The sequence below is a fragment of the Lissotriton helveticus genome, chromosome 11 (genome assembly GCF_964261635.1).
Source record: "Lissotriton helveticus chromosome 11, aLisHel1.1, whole genome shotgun sequence".
NCBI classification, from domain to species: Eukaryota; Metazoa; Chordata; class Amphibia; order Caudata; family Salamandridae; genus Lissotriton; species Lissotriton helveticus.
Genome location: NC_136072.1, coordinates 799,580,062 through 799,596,439, shown reverse-complemented (window position 1 = coordinate 799,596,439; position 16,378 = coordinate 799,580,062). Strand labels below are relative to the sequence as shown.

The following is a 16,378-nucleotide window of genomic DNA, read 5'->3' as shown; positions in this document are numbered from 1 at the left end:
CAAGCTGAAGGGAGTTGGGAAGTTCTAGTGATTGTCATACAAAGAGTACAGGAGATGGCGTGGTGGAACACATTTAACAACTGGAAGACCATTTATACACCCAACTCCCACAGTAACCAGTACTACAGAATCATCGCATATGGGTTGTTGAGGTCATGTGGACAGACTCAAGGTCAGAGGAATAAGGAAGGTACAAGAAGCCGTACAACTTATTAATGTAGAGCTAAAAACCGTGATCCTAGCCTTAAAAGCCTTTCAGAGAGAACAGAGGGGAAAATCTCTGCTGGTTCAAACAGACAATACAATGAAAATGTTTTATCTCAACATGCAAGAAGGAACGCAATCCTTTGGTCTAATAAAGTCTAGCTCAGGAAATCTGGAGGTGGGCCTTTCAGAAACAAATAAACTTAATAGCAATACATCTTCCAGGGAAAGGCAATGTCGGAGTAGACATGGTAAGCAGACAAGCATCCTACTCCCACGAGTGGGAACTCAATCAAACAGTACTCAAACAGATATTCAGGCAATCAAGAACACCAGAATTAGATGTATTAGCAACTCCAGAGAATACAAAATGCCAATTATTTGCGTCCAGACACCCACACCACCACTTCCTAAGGAATGCTCGATCGATAGAATCGTCAGGGACATTTGCTTATGCTTTTGCCCCCAATACCTCTGTTATACACAAGGTAATCAACAAATTCAAACAGTCCAATTTGACTAATACTCATTGCCACTCAATGGGCGAGACAAACTTGGTTCTCGGACCTAATAGAATTTGCGCAGAACAACATACAGAGATTACTGAGGCAACAAAATCCGCTAACTATGCAAGGGGGAGAGTTCTCCATCAAGAACTAGACACTTTGAGTTTAGCAGCAAGGCTCCTGTAGGCTTAGAGATTAGACATCTAGGTCTACCAAAAAGCACAATGGCAATTCTCAGAGAAGCAAGAAGACCAACAACAAGTAAGTGCTAGAAAGCTAAACGGGAAAGATACTCAAGGTGGTGCCAAAAACTAGGCCTATTCAAGGACAATACTAAGTACACAACAGTCCTAAAATACCTCACACACCTACTAGATTGCAAACTAACGTATGCCTCACTAAAGGTACATTTAGCAGCGATAGTGGCCTACACAAGAGGTCATATAGATAAGAGTTTCTTAACACCTTAACGGCGGCCGCGATTTTACGGAAGTGGGGCACTTGCGCAAAACGGGCAGGCCGCGACGGCCATTGGCCGACAGCAGCACGGAATGGGTTAAAACACATAGAATAAAGAGATTTCTAGAGAGAGACATCTGCTACTACCACCTAGAAGGGTGCCAGCTACTATATGGAATTTAACTCTGGTATTACCACAGCCAATGAACCCTTTTAATCTTTACACAAGGCCTCTCTGAAAGTGCTCACTTTGAAGATGGCATTCCTTATTGCAATGACATCTCTTTATAGAGAAAGTGAACTACAGGCCCTCACAATCCAAGAGACATACTTGCAAATACACAGGGACAGAACAGATCCACAGTTCCTACCCAAGGTAATCTCGCAATACCAAGTTCTTTCCAAGAACCAAGCAGAAAGAACATTTTTCACACTAGAAGCCAGAGAACGATCATGTACTATATGGAGAAAACGTAACCAATCAGAAAAGCAAAGCAACTATTTGTCTCATTCATAGAAAATATCATGGGGAAACTAGTGACAAAACGTACACTCACTAGATGGATTACTGAAACAATCCAAATGTGTCACACAATTGCGGATATACTACTACAAAGTCACACTGTACTTGCAAAAAAAGGAGCAACGATAGCCTTCCTAGCAGATATACCATTGCAGGATATTTGCATGACAGCTATTTGGTCCTCAGTGTACACGTTCATGAAATATTATTGCATAGACATTCAAATGAACAAGGAAGCTCAAGTGGGACAAAAGGTATTTACAAACTCAAGCTCATATTCTACCCAACCTCCACAAGAATTAAAAAACACTACAAAAATCAATGCACAGCATGTAAATCCAGAAAAGATTCAAGCTACAAAACGAAATGGTTTCTTACCTGTAGAAGTAGTTTTGCAGCTTGAAGAATTTTCTGGATTTACAGGCAACCCACCCACCTCCCTAAGAGATGGGAGAGCAAGGGAAAAAAAGAATCTAAAGATTGTGATAACATGTGGAAGGTTCCAGGAAGGGCATATGGCACCAGAAAAGGCTGAATTAGACACAGCGGCCCACATGCATCAAGCATTTTTGGAGTCGCAAACGGTGCGATTCCTTAAAATCGTCCGTTTGCGATTCCAAAAGTGCTTTTTGGGATGCATGAAGCAATTTTAGAATTCGTAACTTTTTTGCGAGTTCTAACATTGCGATTGCTTTTAAGAAGTCGCAAATGTGTGATTTCTTTAAAGCAATGCATCATTACTTTTAAAAGTGCGAAATCGCAATTAGGGTGTCAAATTTACCGAGTAGTTGAACCACTCGGTAAATGTGGAAAAAGTGTTTAAAATGCTGAAAAATTTTTTTTTCTCAACATTCATGTTACGGACACACATGTCCTTAGGACATGTGTGTGTGAAACATGATGCGAAAAATACATTTCAGGGGTGCACCCATGAAATTTTCAAAGTGCCACTCGCAATTTGCTAATGCCTTCCCATTGACTCCTATGGGCCTTTTGGCCCATAGGAATCAATGGGAATTGCGAAAATTAACGTAAGAATTCGGTATTTATTTGGGATTCGGTAAAAATTGCGATTTTTACCGAATCACAAATGAATACCGAAAAAAATGATGCATAGCATTTTGCAATTCTTAATTTGCGATTCGTTATTTTTCGCAAATTAAGAAGTGCAAAATGTCTCAATGATGCATGTGCCCCAGCGATGTTAATGACGAACAGTGTTGAAAGACCACAGAGATATCTAGCAAGGTATCTCTAGGCATGTTAATACAAATATCTCATAGTTCATTGCTATTCGTAAACATACATGACTTTCCCTCTGCTAATCGAAACATATGTTGCAACCAGCAGTGAAAAATGTTTTTGCCACGTAGCCAGTTTCATGACACATTTGTGCTGTAGGCCATTTATGGTTGCAAAAATGTGATTCTTGTTTTCCCAAAGTTGTTTGCCCATCTCCTGGACTGAGAATTTTCACATCATCATCATGTCGGGTTGCATCTTTTCATGCAAGCTTAAAATCATTCCTATGTGTGCCACTGCGGTCAGCCCAAAACCCCAAACTGAATTGGCATGCCTTGCTCATCATTTACTTCTATCTAGGCTTCTTATTCCCAATAGGAGGATATTCAGTCACAAGGCACACTTTACTTTCAAAACATCTACCTAATGGGGCGCAATGTTTTTACTACTAAACTGTGCTTGTTTTTATTTTAGATATTTTACGAAGCATTGTCTAGATAAGTGTGGTGTAAAGTATTTTAATGATGAATAGTAGTTACACAGATAATTATTTCCTTCCATCCTTTCAGGGAGTGAAAGTACTTGACAATGAACATTATATATTTGTAGGAGGGTACAGAGATCAAGTATCTTAAAAATATATAGATGAGGAAGGGCAGATTAATGTCAATAAAAATTATAAGTAATAAAATAAGGGGTATCAAGCATAGGATGATATTGATAACTCAAATTTGAGAGTTAAGGGTTAACTCACATATTCATTCATGGTTTGGAGAAGGATAAGAATGGGAGGATTGATATTCTAGGTTCCTCTCATCAGATACCCCAGACCTTACCTATATGATTGAGAGAGATATATCAAGATTATGTTTCGCCCTACTGTCATCGTCAAAAACGTTATAGTCCTAAGCATCAAACACAAAGCGTTACACAGAAACAGACCATGAGTCCTACAAAAAACTCTCTGATCCCAACCTCAAACACTGAGCTTATCAGAGACATCACTACAAAAAATACTCACCTATCACAAAACACAAATAGGAGTGAGGTCTTTCTTAGTATCAGCTGCAGCCTTAAATAATTATATCTGGCTGATCCAGGAGATTAATGCTCATGTCAGGATTAGTAAAAGCCAAAATATGACTCTTACTTCTGTGGCAAGATCCAGAAGATTAATATTCAGCCTCTGCATTAGAAAATCCAAATATATGGATCTTCAAACCAAATTTCGAACCTTACACTGGAAACAGCCTGACCAAAATTTACAGACACGGACTGAATAATGCATCGATGACTGATGCAAATGTGCCACACATGAACCTTCAGTTATTATCCCCTTCATTAGTTGACTCGCTAACCAGCAGCACTGGCCATTACACTGGCCCTCGCACATGCAACAGCACATTAACATTCACTTCTATCCAGGCCACTCCATCACCACTTGCAGGGGTGGTTTATCAGCACCTTACATGGCATCCACACGTGTAGCTACAAATAACACCAACTGATGCAGTGGAACCTGCACCGATACCTGCTCTATTACATCCATCACCACCACCTGCACAACTGACATCCAGTGGTGTCTATTGATCTTTGAAAGCGGTAATGCATCAAAACACCAGATGCAAATCACACCAATGAGGTGAAGCTCTCAAGCACCAACTGCATTGGCCACTATTCTTAGTTCTTCAAGGATAGGGAACAGGACAGATGTTTCCATCACCATGGCCTGAATCCCAAATGGACGCCATTGAGAATATTACTGGATATTAGAACATTGTAATGTTGAGAGCTTCATTGAAGACAATGGAGAAGCTTCTGGCTTATAATGGTTGGTATAAGCCCGAACTCCAACATTCCTATGTTTGTCGTCATGCGTCTTACTTTTTAATTGAGACCATTTTACCCTTAGTTGGTGAAATATTCTAATAGCCTTATAGGCCTTATACCTCAGGCTATACATTTTGTTAAAGGCCCTCATCTGTGGCTCAGGCCTATAACTCTGGTTCAAGGCCTTTAACAACCCGGGCAGGCCTTGGCAGCGGGTGATAAGGCTATAATAGAGAATTATGTAACTGAGGGGCATATTACCAACAACTAGCGATAATTATCGCTATGTTGGCTTAGCGGCAATAATTTTATCGCTTAGGAGCCTTGCTATTATCAAGGTTTATCTCCTAAGCGATAAAAATCGGCCGAAATGCATGAATATCGCTGTAAAGTCAGCGATATTCATGCATTACCGAGCTAATGCTCTTAGCCATGTTATCCACCTCCCATTGGATAACATGGCTAAGAACTGCTCAGGGCAGGTGTTAGCTTTTGGAGATATTCGCGCTTAGCGCGAATATCTCCAAAAGTTGGTAATAGGAGATAGCGATGTTAGCGACTGTTTCCAGTCGCTAACATCTTGGCACACCCACTTTGCATGTCATTAGTGATAAATATCTCTGACATGCAAAGCGGGGCCCAAGATGGTCGCTATCTCCTACTAGCTGTCGCTAACTGGTGTTAGCGACAGCTAGGTAATAGGGAGATAATTTTATCTCCGCTTTCTTGGCTTTTAAAGCCAAAAAAGCGGAGATAAATCCCTTGATAATTGCCCCTGAGTTTGTCTGAGAGGCATATTTCTGAGATCCTTGCGCTGCCGTAGCGTCACTTTTTGTGATGCTCCAGCGGCGCATATCACAAAATCATATTTATAAGGTCACGCAAAGCCACTTTGCGTGGCTTTGAATGGCCTCATAGATATGGAGTAAGGCAAGGCAGCGCAAATCGCTGCGTTGCCTTACTCTGCATAGGGACGCAATTCATAGGCGTTGCAGAACACCCTTGGATGTTGACACTTCCCCAGATTTACAAAACCATGTAAACATGTGGATACACCAAATCCATATGCTTACACAGGAGAGGCGCAAAGAGGAGAAATAACTATTTCTCCTTGTTGTATCCTCTTTCCATGTGTGTTGCATGCTACAGCACACATAAAAAGAGGAAGACTTTTCTCAGGATTGTTTTTGTGCATGAAGGTGCCCTTTCCTGGCCATCTCCAGTTTTCAAGCTCTCCAGATTAAACACATTTATGGTACCTCACCTTTAGAATGCTTTAACTCATCAATAGAGGACTTCGTCCCAGGGTCCAATATTTCTTGGAGCTCATCTGTAATGTATTTTGGGGATAATAGCTGAAGTACTCTGTAAGCTAACAGACGTGACTTGCTGTCTTTTGCACTTTTTCTAAAGGTTTGGATTTCAATAGCTGGCTATTTAAGCTCATCACCAGAGTACTATAAACCAGTTACTGGCACTGAATGTTTTTTGACTCTATTCAAGGTTATTTGAGCTCACCTACAACGGTCTGTACGCTAACATAACATTATTTGCCTCTTGGTTCCTTCGGAAGTTGGTTTAAACAAATATGCAGAGCACTATGTACTAAGACCAACATATTCTGAGCTTATTTGCGGTTTTCTGCAGTCTAATTATTGTTATAAACTGCAATGAATTCTAATACCAAATAATAAATCAAGTGTAGATTGTGCATCTTTCAAGTGCCCACTTGACGGCTACACAAAAGGGCATTGTTGATTTGGAAGCTGGTGCCACGGTGGTACATTGTCATTGAGTGGTGCAGTTATGATGTCCTTACTCAAGAAGGAACGTTTTGGGTTCTGAGACATTTCTTTGTCTTCGAACACCTGCTCAGCATGGTCTTAATATTTTCATCCATCACAGTATCATCCTAGGACACCAAAAGTAATACTACTGTGGCAATTCATTCACATAAGTCCACTAAAGCTTCAATTATTTTAAGATAAAAATAATGGCAACACTTTGTAAGGAATTTGGGAAGACTTCTGAAATAGGTTGTAGTGATGCTGTATAGAAAATACAGCAATATCATGCTAAAGCCTGACCTAAGCTAGTAGTGGCAGTGCGATAATCCAGTACCTTTAAAAGCACGAAGTCGCACTGTTAATGCACCCAACCACTTAACCGTTCAGTCTTTAGTGGATGCTATACAGGAACACTCTTAAGCGCGTCATCAACAAGAAAATGACGCAGCGCGGTGCCACAAGCCATTTTACCTGCGCCTTGCTGCGTCATTTTCAAAGCACAGGGATGCGTCGTATTAACAACAATACGACTCATCCCTGTGCTTTTCCCTCTTCTGGCACACAATTGGCTGCCATGCGCCAGTGCAGGCACCCTTGCTTCATTTTGCAAGGGTGCCTGTGTAGAATTCTACGCCTCCCCACAGGAGGCGTAGAAATACTTTAATTTCTCCTCGTTTTATCCTCCTCCTATGCGTGTTGCATTCTGCAGCACGCATAGAAAGAGTTAATTGCTATTAATGATTGTTTAAAAACAATCATCAATAGCAATTTCCTCTGTTCACTCAAACAGCTAATAGCATTAAGCATCTAACGATGGATACTCCACTGGGCTTGGCCAAGACGTGATTGACAAAGTCTCAAGCCAGTAGGTAAAAAAGGCTGCATGAAGAATGGTTGAAATAGGAGGAGGACCCAAAAACCGATTCTATGTATATTGTTAGTTGTATGTCTTTTAGACAGTTGCACTGTCAACACCCAGACCAAAAATGATAACCAAAATAGTAAGAGCCTTGCCAGAGGTTGTCTCTGCTGGTGTCTCAATGAAAAGAACATGCTTGATTTTAATAAAAAACAACACTAAACAAAAACTGAGCAATTAATCTGCCCACGTTATCTAGGTATGTTTTTGTACAGAAGCAGCTATGAAAAAAGATGTTCAAGAGGTAAATTTGTGCTTCCACAATGTTGGTTAATTTGATACAAACCTTTTTATGCAATAAAATGAACTCACCAACACTGTCAGTCTTTTTTTAAGTCATGCCTCTTTCTTCTTGGGGTTTCAAAACTTTCAGCACCAGTTACAGCCCAGAGGAACCGTGCTGCCTAGCGCTGTCCGCTGTTCAGAGAGAGCACTGTCCACCAGCGGAATATACCTGGCGGATAACCGTCTGGCGCTGTTCTTGTGGGTCGGACCACAAGCAGACCCTGAAGCCATTCAGAACCTTCTCGGGGTCCCTGGATTTTCGGCAGTCTGCTGCGGCGCGGTGAGTCCTCAGCAGTAAAGAATGAAACGGAAAACAGAAGCACACTGAATTTCATGCAGAAATGTGCATTGTTCGCATTCTGAACTCTCAATGATGCAAAACTCTTTCCTGATAACCACTGAATCATCCATTTTAAGGATAATTTTGCAGGACTTGTATTTATTTGTTAATAAAAATATCTGGACAGAAAATGCTGAGGATGTTACAAAGTGTTACGTATGAACCTGAAAAAGTTCAAGCGGTACATCTTTAATACTTTCACGCAACGCGGCAAGCTACCTTGCTGCGTGAAAGAGCAGGATTGTGCGGTATTTAACATCATATGGCGCATTCCTGTCCTTTCTTTGCTCTGGCTCACTTTTGGTTGCCCAGCGCCAACACAGGCACCCTTGCACCATGGTACAATGGTGCCTGCATTGTAAACAGATTGTTTTTGTGCAGGAAGGGACATCGTGCTACAAACAACAATCCTGAGAGGTGTTTTTCTCTTTCTATGAGTGCAGCAGAATGCTAATGATAAATCTGGTAATGCGCCAAAATCCATAAGTGGATGCGTCGGAACACCCACGCTCCACTCATGGATTGTCTTCCTGCGGCAGAGTAACGCAAGCAGCGAATTGTGCTGCCTTGCGTTACTCCGGATTTATCAAGACATGCGGGGCCAAGCAAGGTGGCCTTGCGTGGCTTAATAGATCTGACTTTAGTGTTACGTCACCCTTGCGCGGCACACAGGTGATGTGACACTATGACAAATATAGGCCCTAGTATACATAATACAGGGAGACCGTATACAGATAGGTCTTTTTCCTGAAAGGTCCAGAACTTAGAGGAAGGCAGAACACAACTGTATGAATTTACTGATTGGTCATCAGGGAGCTAGGATCTACTTCCCTGGTGCTCTGGGGAGCAGTGATCGCCCTGTCAAACTGAATGGGCTGAGGTTTCTTCAAGGATCGCCTGACAAAAGCAGGGGCTCTTAAAGAGATCTAAAAGGGGTAAGAGGTGGTGGCTGATAGGCCGCAGTGAACAGTCTTTCAGGTCAGGGTCCTAAAAGAGCCAAAGGCTGGAGTCTGCATAGGAGTGTTTGTGGGTAAAGCAGTGTGCTTTGTAAGCAAAAGAGGAGGTGTAATGGAAAACCATTGGTATGATATAGTGGGTGTTGAGAGTTTGAAGATGATGGTGAGGAATTTTTAAAGGGTTAGAACTAAGTTAGTCATTCTGGTGATAAAAAAAAGAAGGTGGCATTATTACCTGGGATGATGGGCATAGTGCAGGTAGAAAACTTGAAACCTTTCTCCACAGAGAACAGCGTTACAGGAAGGCAACGATTTTGTCAAAGCATTAGGAGTGTCACCTTACCGTCACCCTAGGAGTCACCAAACAATTTAACTCCCATCAGTGTCAGAAGTTGCTTAACGTTCTAAGTAGCTCAGGTTTTTAAGCACAGGTAGATCAAAATAAAAAGATTAACCTTAAGAGTTTCTTTGTCTCATGTTCTCCTCGAGTGAGAAGCTTTAACCTCAATTTCTGTCAAAAGTTTCATTTTTCTTTTTTAGTGTGTGTTGCCTGTGCTGGACAATCCGCTCTCTGCTCAAGCAAGGGGAATCATCGAGAGACTGCAAAAGGAAGGAGCCCGCACTGCAAAGGTGATTTTTTTTCCACAGGGTTTGAGGTTTAATATCAGCTTTTAGGAGGGTTGATAATCTGGTTTTGTAAGCTCTTGTTCTGGTCTCCTGCAAAATCCAGAAGTAATCCTACACAAATGTTTTTTAGTTACTCTAAAATAAGTCTTTTCCCTCCCTATGGCAGTAAGTCGAGGACAAAGTACCTTTTCTGGATGTGTGCAGGAAGTACACATAAATGAACAATGTAAGATTTGAACCTAAAAATCTCAAACACATTAGACCCCATCAATTTTCTAACAAAGCCCACGTTCTACAATAAACCCCCTGTGGGCTTACTTCTTAAAAATGGGTCAAGGTTCGTAACGTATGAAATATTCATTGAACTATCTAATCTTATTCTTTGCCTATCTTATTAGGATGATTCCCTCAAAGAGCAAAACTTTATTAGTGCAGAACCGTTTTCTTCCAGACACTATCCAAGCATCTAAAGGTTAAAACACGGTGGCCAGCTCCTGCAGTCACTATATGACAGTCCACGCCGCCCTTTCCCAGGGCTCTCACCTGTCCATTGAGCAAGAGGTGACTATTATTTCACCAGGTAGAGTGTACAAGTGACATGTTTGCTCCTAGCTCAGGGGCAGTAGTACTGCAGGGCGAATACATCTGTCCAATTGGCACCCTGTACCAGAAACTGCCAGTGTTTCTGTTCGTTCTGAGCTCAGTCACCAACAGAATTACTTTGGAGGTATCCAACTATGGACTTTGTGCCTAAGATTGTTTGAGAGATAAGAGTATGGGCCTTCAGAGATTATGGAAACTAGCCTATCCGCGGTGCTCTCTCTGCTTTCAAATAAAGAACTGTGCAGGAAATGCAAAGCCAGGACTCATGAAATGGTTGACAAGACAATACCTATCTCTGTGAGACACAAAAGGCGGGCAGGAGCACAACATTACACCATAATTGCACTTGTACACTCTTCCTAGTGCAATATTGGTTGCCTCTAGAACAATGGACAGACGAGAGACCTGGAAAGAAAAGGACGGTGTGAATGTCTTTACTGTATAAAATATATTAAAATATTCATCACAATAGCAAAAACGTTAAATATACATACAAAATCACAAATATATCTACAAATATTCCGTAAGAGCAAGATTTCAATCCTGTTTCCGTAAAAGGAAAATAAGCATAATCTAAAAATGTAGTTAATTTCCCAATAAATTGACAACTTGTAGAAAAACAGTAGGCACTGGCCTCTTTAACAAATCTACAATGATTAAATGCATTTTTTAGATATTTCTTTCGTATGTCTAGTAAACGAGGACATCAACAAATGAAATGCTCGATTGACTCCTCTTTATGGTTACACAAGCGGCTGGCCTTTGACGGTAAGCAGCTAGTGCTCCATGACCCCTCAATTTGGGCTATCAGCATCAACAGGAAACTTAATCTCATGTATTTTAGCTTGCATCCTGGATTCAAATTTGAGGCTTAATATTTTAGTTTTATTCCAGAGTACGACACCATTGCAAAGTGAGTATGTTGATACATCTGTAATATCAACAAGTCCACAGCTCTTGTGTTACTCCAGAGAGCTTGTCTTCATCTGCTCCAATCAGGGCAATTTTGTGAGTTCTGCTGATAGCAGTAGATTGTTTTCCATGATAGTTTTATTTACAAATGCCAGGTACAATCCAGTACACTAATCTTGATGGTTTGTTACCTCATTGTAAATCAAAAATCTCAATGAGTATTTGTTTGCTATTGCACAGTCACAAAAGTAATTTAACATTGTTGCTGAACGACGAACGACTAAAAGATATCAAGGATAGTTCCAGCCGCTGTCGGCAATAGGAAAGCAATGAACGAAGATTCAATAAAGAACTGATCTTTTTATAAAAATGTTATCCAAATCGTTAATGCATTTTTCAGGAAGAACTAATGCTCTGTACAATACGGTAGGTACTAGTTTCATGTTCAGCACCTTTAGAGATTGACAGATCACATATCCTCCATGGGTTTGCTTTGATTTTTTTTTTTAACTAAGAGTGACACTGTCCGTACCTTAGTTTCTTAAGTTGGAATGATCACTTATCCACCTTAATCTATTATCAGCTGTTAAGCCCAAATAATTGTATGTCGATACTTCTTCTAGAATAACGCAGTCGATTTTATGTTTAACATTTTGCTATGCTTTCCCAAAGGTCATAACCTTTGTTTTACAGGGGTTGACTTTTAAGTCATTTTTGTAATACATTTTTGGTTAGCTTCTGTCATTGTGATGGAAGCCCTGATGGGGGAAATAAGAATATCATCATCAGCATATGCCAAATAACTAATTGGTTTACCTCCTAGCTTGGGGGCCAAGCCCTCTGGAGAACTAAAAAATATTGATAGATCTGTAATGTACAGCAAATAAAGAAGTGGAGCTAATATGCATCCCTGCTTCAGGGAAAGGGACGGTGTGCTCAATCATATAGTGACTGTAGGAGTTGGCCACCGCATTTTAACTTTTAGATGATTTGGATAGTGTCTGGAAGAAAATGGTTCTGCACTAATATAGTTTCGGTCTTGGACGGGATCATCCTAAGAAGATAGGAAAGATTACGATTATATAGTTCTATGAATATTTCGTACATTTTCTGAAACTTGGCTCATCTTTAAGAAGTCCGACTTCAGGGTGTTGTTGTAGAAAGATACCAGTCAACTCCTTTCCCACCTTAGTCTTATGGATGAAGCCACGTGGAGGAAGTGATGCGCGGGGGATTTTCACAGTGTAAAACACCATTGCTCTTCACATGACAGTTACTATGCAGATTCAAATGGATGGGAATGATATTAAGAATGTCTTTGTGAAGACTTATCTGATGCGGCTGTAGAGGTCAGGCCAGTTAAGTGAAATGCACTGGAATTCTAAGGTGTCCTCTTTGTTCACTGTCCTGGTGCACTTCAACCCGAAATCAACTACAGAGATTCATTAGGGTACAACCAAAGACCTGCACACATCCTCAGGCTACCGGAGAGAATCCACGCTGTTTTCAACCTTGCAGTCACCAAACTCGAAAAGATTGATTCCTACAACATTAGAGTATTTGTAATAGCACAAAGGCTTCCCAATCTGCATTACAATATATTCACGTTGAAAACACTACATACCATGGCGTCTACAAGCTGGATCAATCTTGCTCAAGGAAACCGGTATGAAGAGAAATGGAAACAATCATGAATCCAGTTGAACAATAGGGATAAAACAGACAGTGAAGACCAATTTGTCAGCAATAGGCAGGGAAATTGCAGGACTGAATGACACTGGTGGTCTCATGCTACTGTGAAATGTACTGCCCTTGTGAAACAAAGACTGAACAAACAGGTATGCCATGTATTAAAAGAGAAGATAGGCTAAGGACTGAGAGGCTTTTAGATGGAAGACAACATTTGACCTATTTTGTATTGTATATATAATTAGCAATATAGGTCACTCCCTCTCTCCCCCAAAAAGTTATTAATGTGTGATTCGTAAAAACTGCCACATTTATTTTGTTTCAAATTAGTAAACATCATGTTCAACTAAATGAGTTAAATGTTAAGTATAATAAAAACCTCCTTTTCTAATGTTCCTACAGCTGTTCGTGGTGAAGCCAGGAGACGAGATGGAAAAGCTTTTCAATATGTTCCTTGAAGAGGACAAAAGCCCGAATGGTGGTGCCTCCTACAAAGACTTCCTGTGCCATATTCACCTTAGCATTCAGCAACTGCTCAGACAGTGATGCCACCGCTTCATATTTGGCTATCATTCTGTTACCGGATTTCCTTAGGTGCTCATCCAACTTCGCAAGTCTTACTGCCAAATGGTAACCTAAAGACTTTAGGAAACTAAATATAAGCAACTGCGTGTGATGCCTACTGCCTACTGCCTAACAAAGCTTGTGACAAGGGAGAGGAGCACCCCGGTCTCACTGTGTCCACATTGTCAACCAGTGTACGAAGGTGGGGTCCTTTGCAGCATTTGCGCAGGACAACATTCCAATTAGGAATATTTGGTGGCAACTCAGAAAGCAATTTAAAGGCAAAAGATGAACACATTGTGCAGGTGGTCAGGCAGAAGCAGCTGCTCAGGTAGCAGTATCAGACAACAGCTGAACAGGCTCTGTAATTTCTTCTAGGTAAACGTCTTATCACAGGGATCCAGTCTCTTGCCAACTCCTGCAGATAGACCTCCTCTCACATGACCACAGAGAAGCTCCCATTTGGGCTATGTACTTCCTTCTACAAAATACAAAGACAGCAGCTCTGTTATCTAAATGTCTACCTCCTGATCATTCAACATTTGATATGACAGCAAGAATTCATTCCACAGTGCCAATAGTGGCACCCTTTCGAAACTACACTTCCCGTCAAGTCTACTGATCATCAACAGTTCTGCAAACAGTGGTTCGGTCACTTGATCACAGATGATCTGTTCTAGAGTTTTCCCAGTCTGACTTTCAGTGGACAATATGATCACACAAAATCTAGACATACAGAATTTACCCTGCTAAACCTCCTGTAAAATGATCACCAAAATGCATCTTATCAAAAACACACTTGCTAAAAAAGAAGACTAAAAGCTGTACAATCCTTCAAAGCAAGTTTTCCTGTTAAGGGATTGCCAAAATTAGCATTAAATTCAACAACAGCTAGAAGTCTGTCTTACGCCTACAAAGACCAGATCCTCCGCGCTAGGCTTCCTCACCCATTATCGCAGAAGGGCCGCATGAAAGGCATCCTTGCTGTCTTGTCTCTCTGCCACATGCCAGCATCTATCTCAATGGTAGCCTTCCTGTCACATCATCGCCCATGTGCTCAGTGAGGGGGGAAAAACATTCTCATGCCATCACCAATATAACGTTACCCGGTTCAAAACTCAAGGAAAAGTTGAAGTCACAATGGGACCACCCAAGTATAGTCGGTGAGAAGCAGTCTGACACCAGGACACACTGAGCAGCTCGTTCCTGAACTCATAAATATGATGGAATACGCATTTGTTTAGGTTGTACAAATGCGATGTAATGATTGAGCAAGATAAATTGTAAACATAACAAATATGTTGCTGCACAGACATAAAAGGTCTTTGGAAATTGTGCCTATGAGTGCAATTAAAAAGAACATCTCTGAAACATATGCACATTTGTTTTTCATACGATGCATGCTATTAATAAGCACCGATCCAGATACTCATTTGGCTGCTTTCTGTGAAAAGGTTCCACACATTTTCTTTATCTGGAGTTTGAGAAAACCTAGCAGAAGGAAAGGGATTTTACCTGTAATCCTAGTTCTCTTCCAGGGGAATCCTCATCGAAGTCATAAGCACTGGATTGTCCCGCCCATATGAGGGATCCTGTCAAAAAGGACATATACATTGACAACAATAGACTTCACAGCCCCAAAAAAGGTCTGGAAGGAGCCAAATTTAAATTGTTTCATTTTGAAAAATATCTCCAATTTGCAGTAATATAGTAACTGAATCCAAACCGACTAGAAATATCAGTCACAAACCTCTTATTTAGAAGCAAAACTAAAGGGAATGTAGGATAATGCTAGCACATAGAGGACACAGCTAAAGCATTAACACTGGCACACTGCCATTAAGGGGTTCACCCTTATTCCAGTGTCTCATCATGCACCTGAGGAGACGGGTCATTAAATCTTTCAGGCTGCAGGCAAAAGGATCTTGGATCACTGAGGTGGTTGTTTTTCTTGCCCTTTTCTCACAAAAATAATTTTAAAACCTAGTCTAACCAACCTCATGCGACATCCTGTAGGACTTCAGGGACTTTTCACCATTTTCCCACTGGATTTTTTTTAAACTTGTTTTTATTGCATTTTTTCAAGAGTAATTGCAATAACAAATAAAATGTTGATTAGATGTTAGCATATGGTATGACAATGGCAAATAAAATAGCAACAATGCAGGTTCGTGCGAGAATGGATACAATCAGATCTTTTTGTCATAACAGGCTAGTTAACAAAGCATCCATCATAGCTGTGAAGGCATTTCAGTTCAGGGTGGAGTAGCAAATACAAGCGGAGCGGCTGCCAAATGTTCTTTGGTCGGGAGGCAAGGGGCAGCAACGTTGCATATATAATCACTAGTAGTGTCACAGTACTTGAGATTTCTCATCCAGGCTTTCACTGTCGGCAGTGAAGGTCGGCCCCAGTGTAAGGAAATCTGTCTCTTGGCTAACAGTAGGGCAATAGCAGCTAAGTGCCAAATACCTGCCCCTATGGGATGGCTATATCCCAGCAGTGCAAACAGTGGGGAGGGGTCAACCCCGATTCAACCATCAATGCCAGATGCCCAAAAACCGCCTCTCATAAGTGCCAGGACGGGGGGCAGTTCCATGCCAAATTAGTAAAACCAGGCAGCCTATTTAGGTCCATTTTAGCAATAAGTTTGGGGGTGACATATATTTAAAGTGAAGGATTTTGTGCTTGTATTTGTTAGATATATAACGAGTCTGCTCACAGCAGTATGCCAACATCTTATCAGTCAAAGGGTGCCCCAAATCTCCCTCCCAAGCCAACCGTGCTGCCGCACCCACTACTGGAAGGAGTGTTTGGGCAAGGTGATACAGTCGGGAGACTGTTATCAGGCAATATCATTTTTGTAGACTGGGGCGGGAATATTTGCGGCTCAGTTGAGGAACGTATCGCAGCAACTAGTGAGGTTAGCGTCTT

The 16,378-nt window shown here is 41.1% G+C and overlaps 1 protein-coding gene across 4 annotated transcripts in view; it reads left to right on the top strand.

Moving 5' to 3' along the window:
- Positions 1–14,817, top strand: part of LOC144791964 (protein transport protein Sec24C-like) — a 336,072-nt gene extending 321,255 nt beyond the window's left edge. For all 4 annotated transcript variants that reach the window (XM_078666821.1, XM_078666819.1, XM_078666820.1 and 1 more), the window contains 3 exons: positions 7,844–8,035; positions 9,592–9,681; positions 13,285–14,817. In XM_078666821.1, the coding sequence (XP_078522947.1) occupies positions 7,844–8,035; positions 9,592–9,681; positions 13,285–13,428 (426 nt within the window). In that variant the 3' untranslated portion in view covers positions 13,429–14,817. The remainder of the gene's footprint in view (positions 1–7,843; positions 8,036–9,591; positions 9,682–13,284) is intronic.
- The last annotated feature ends 1,561 nt before the right edge of the window (positions 14,818–16,378 follow it).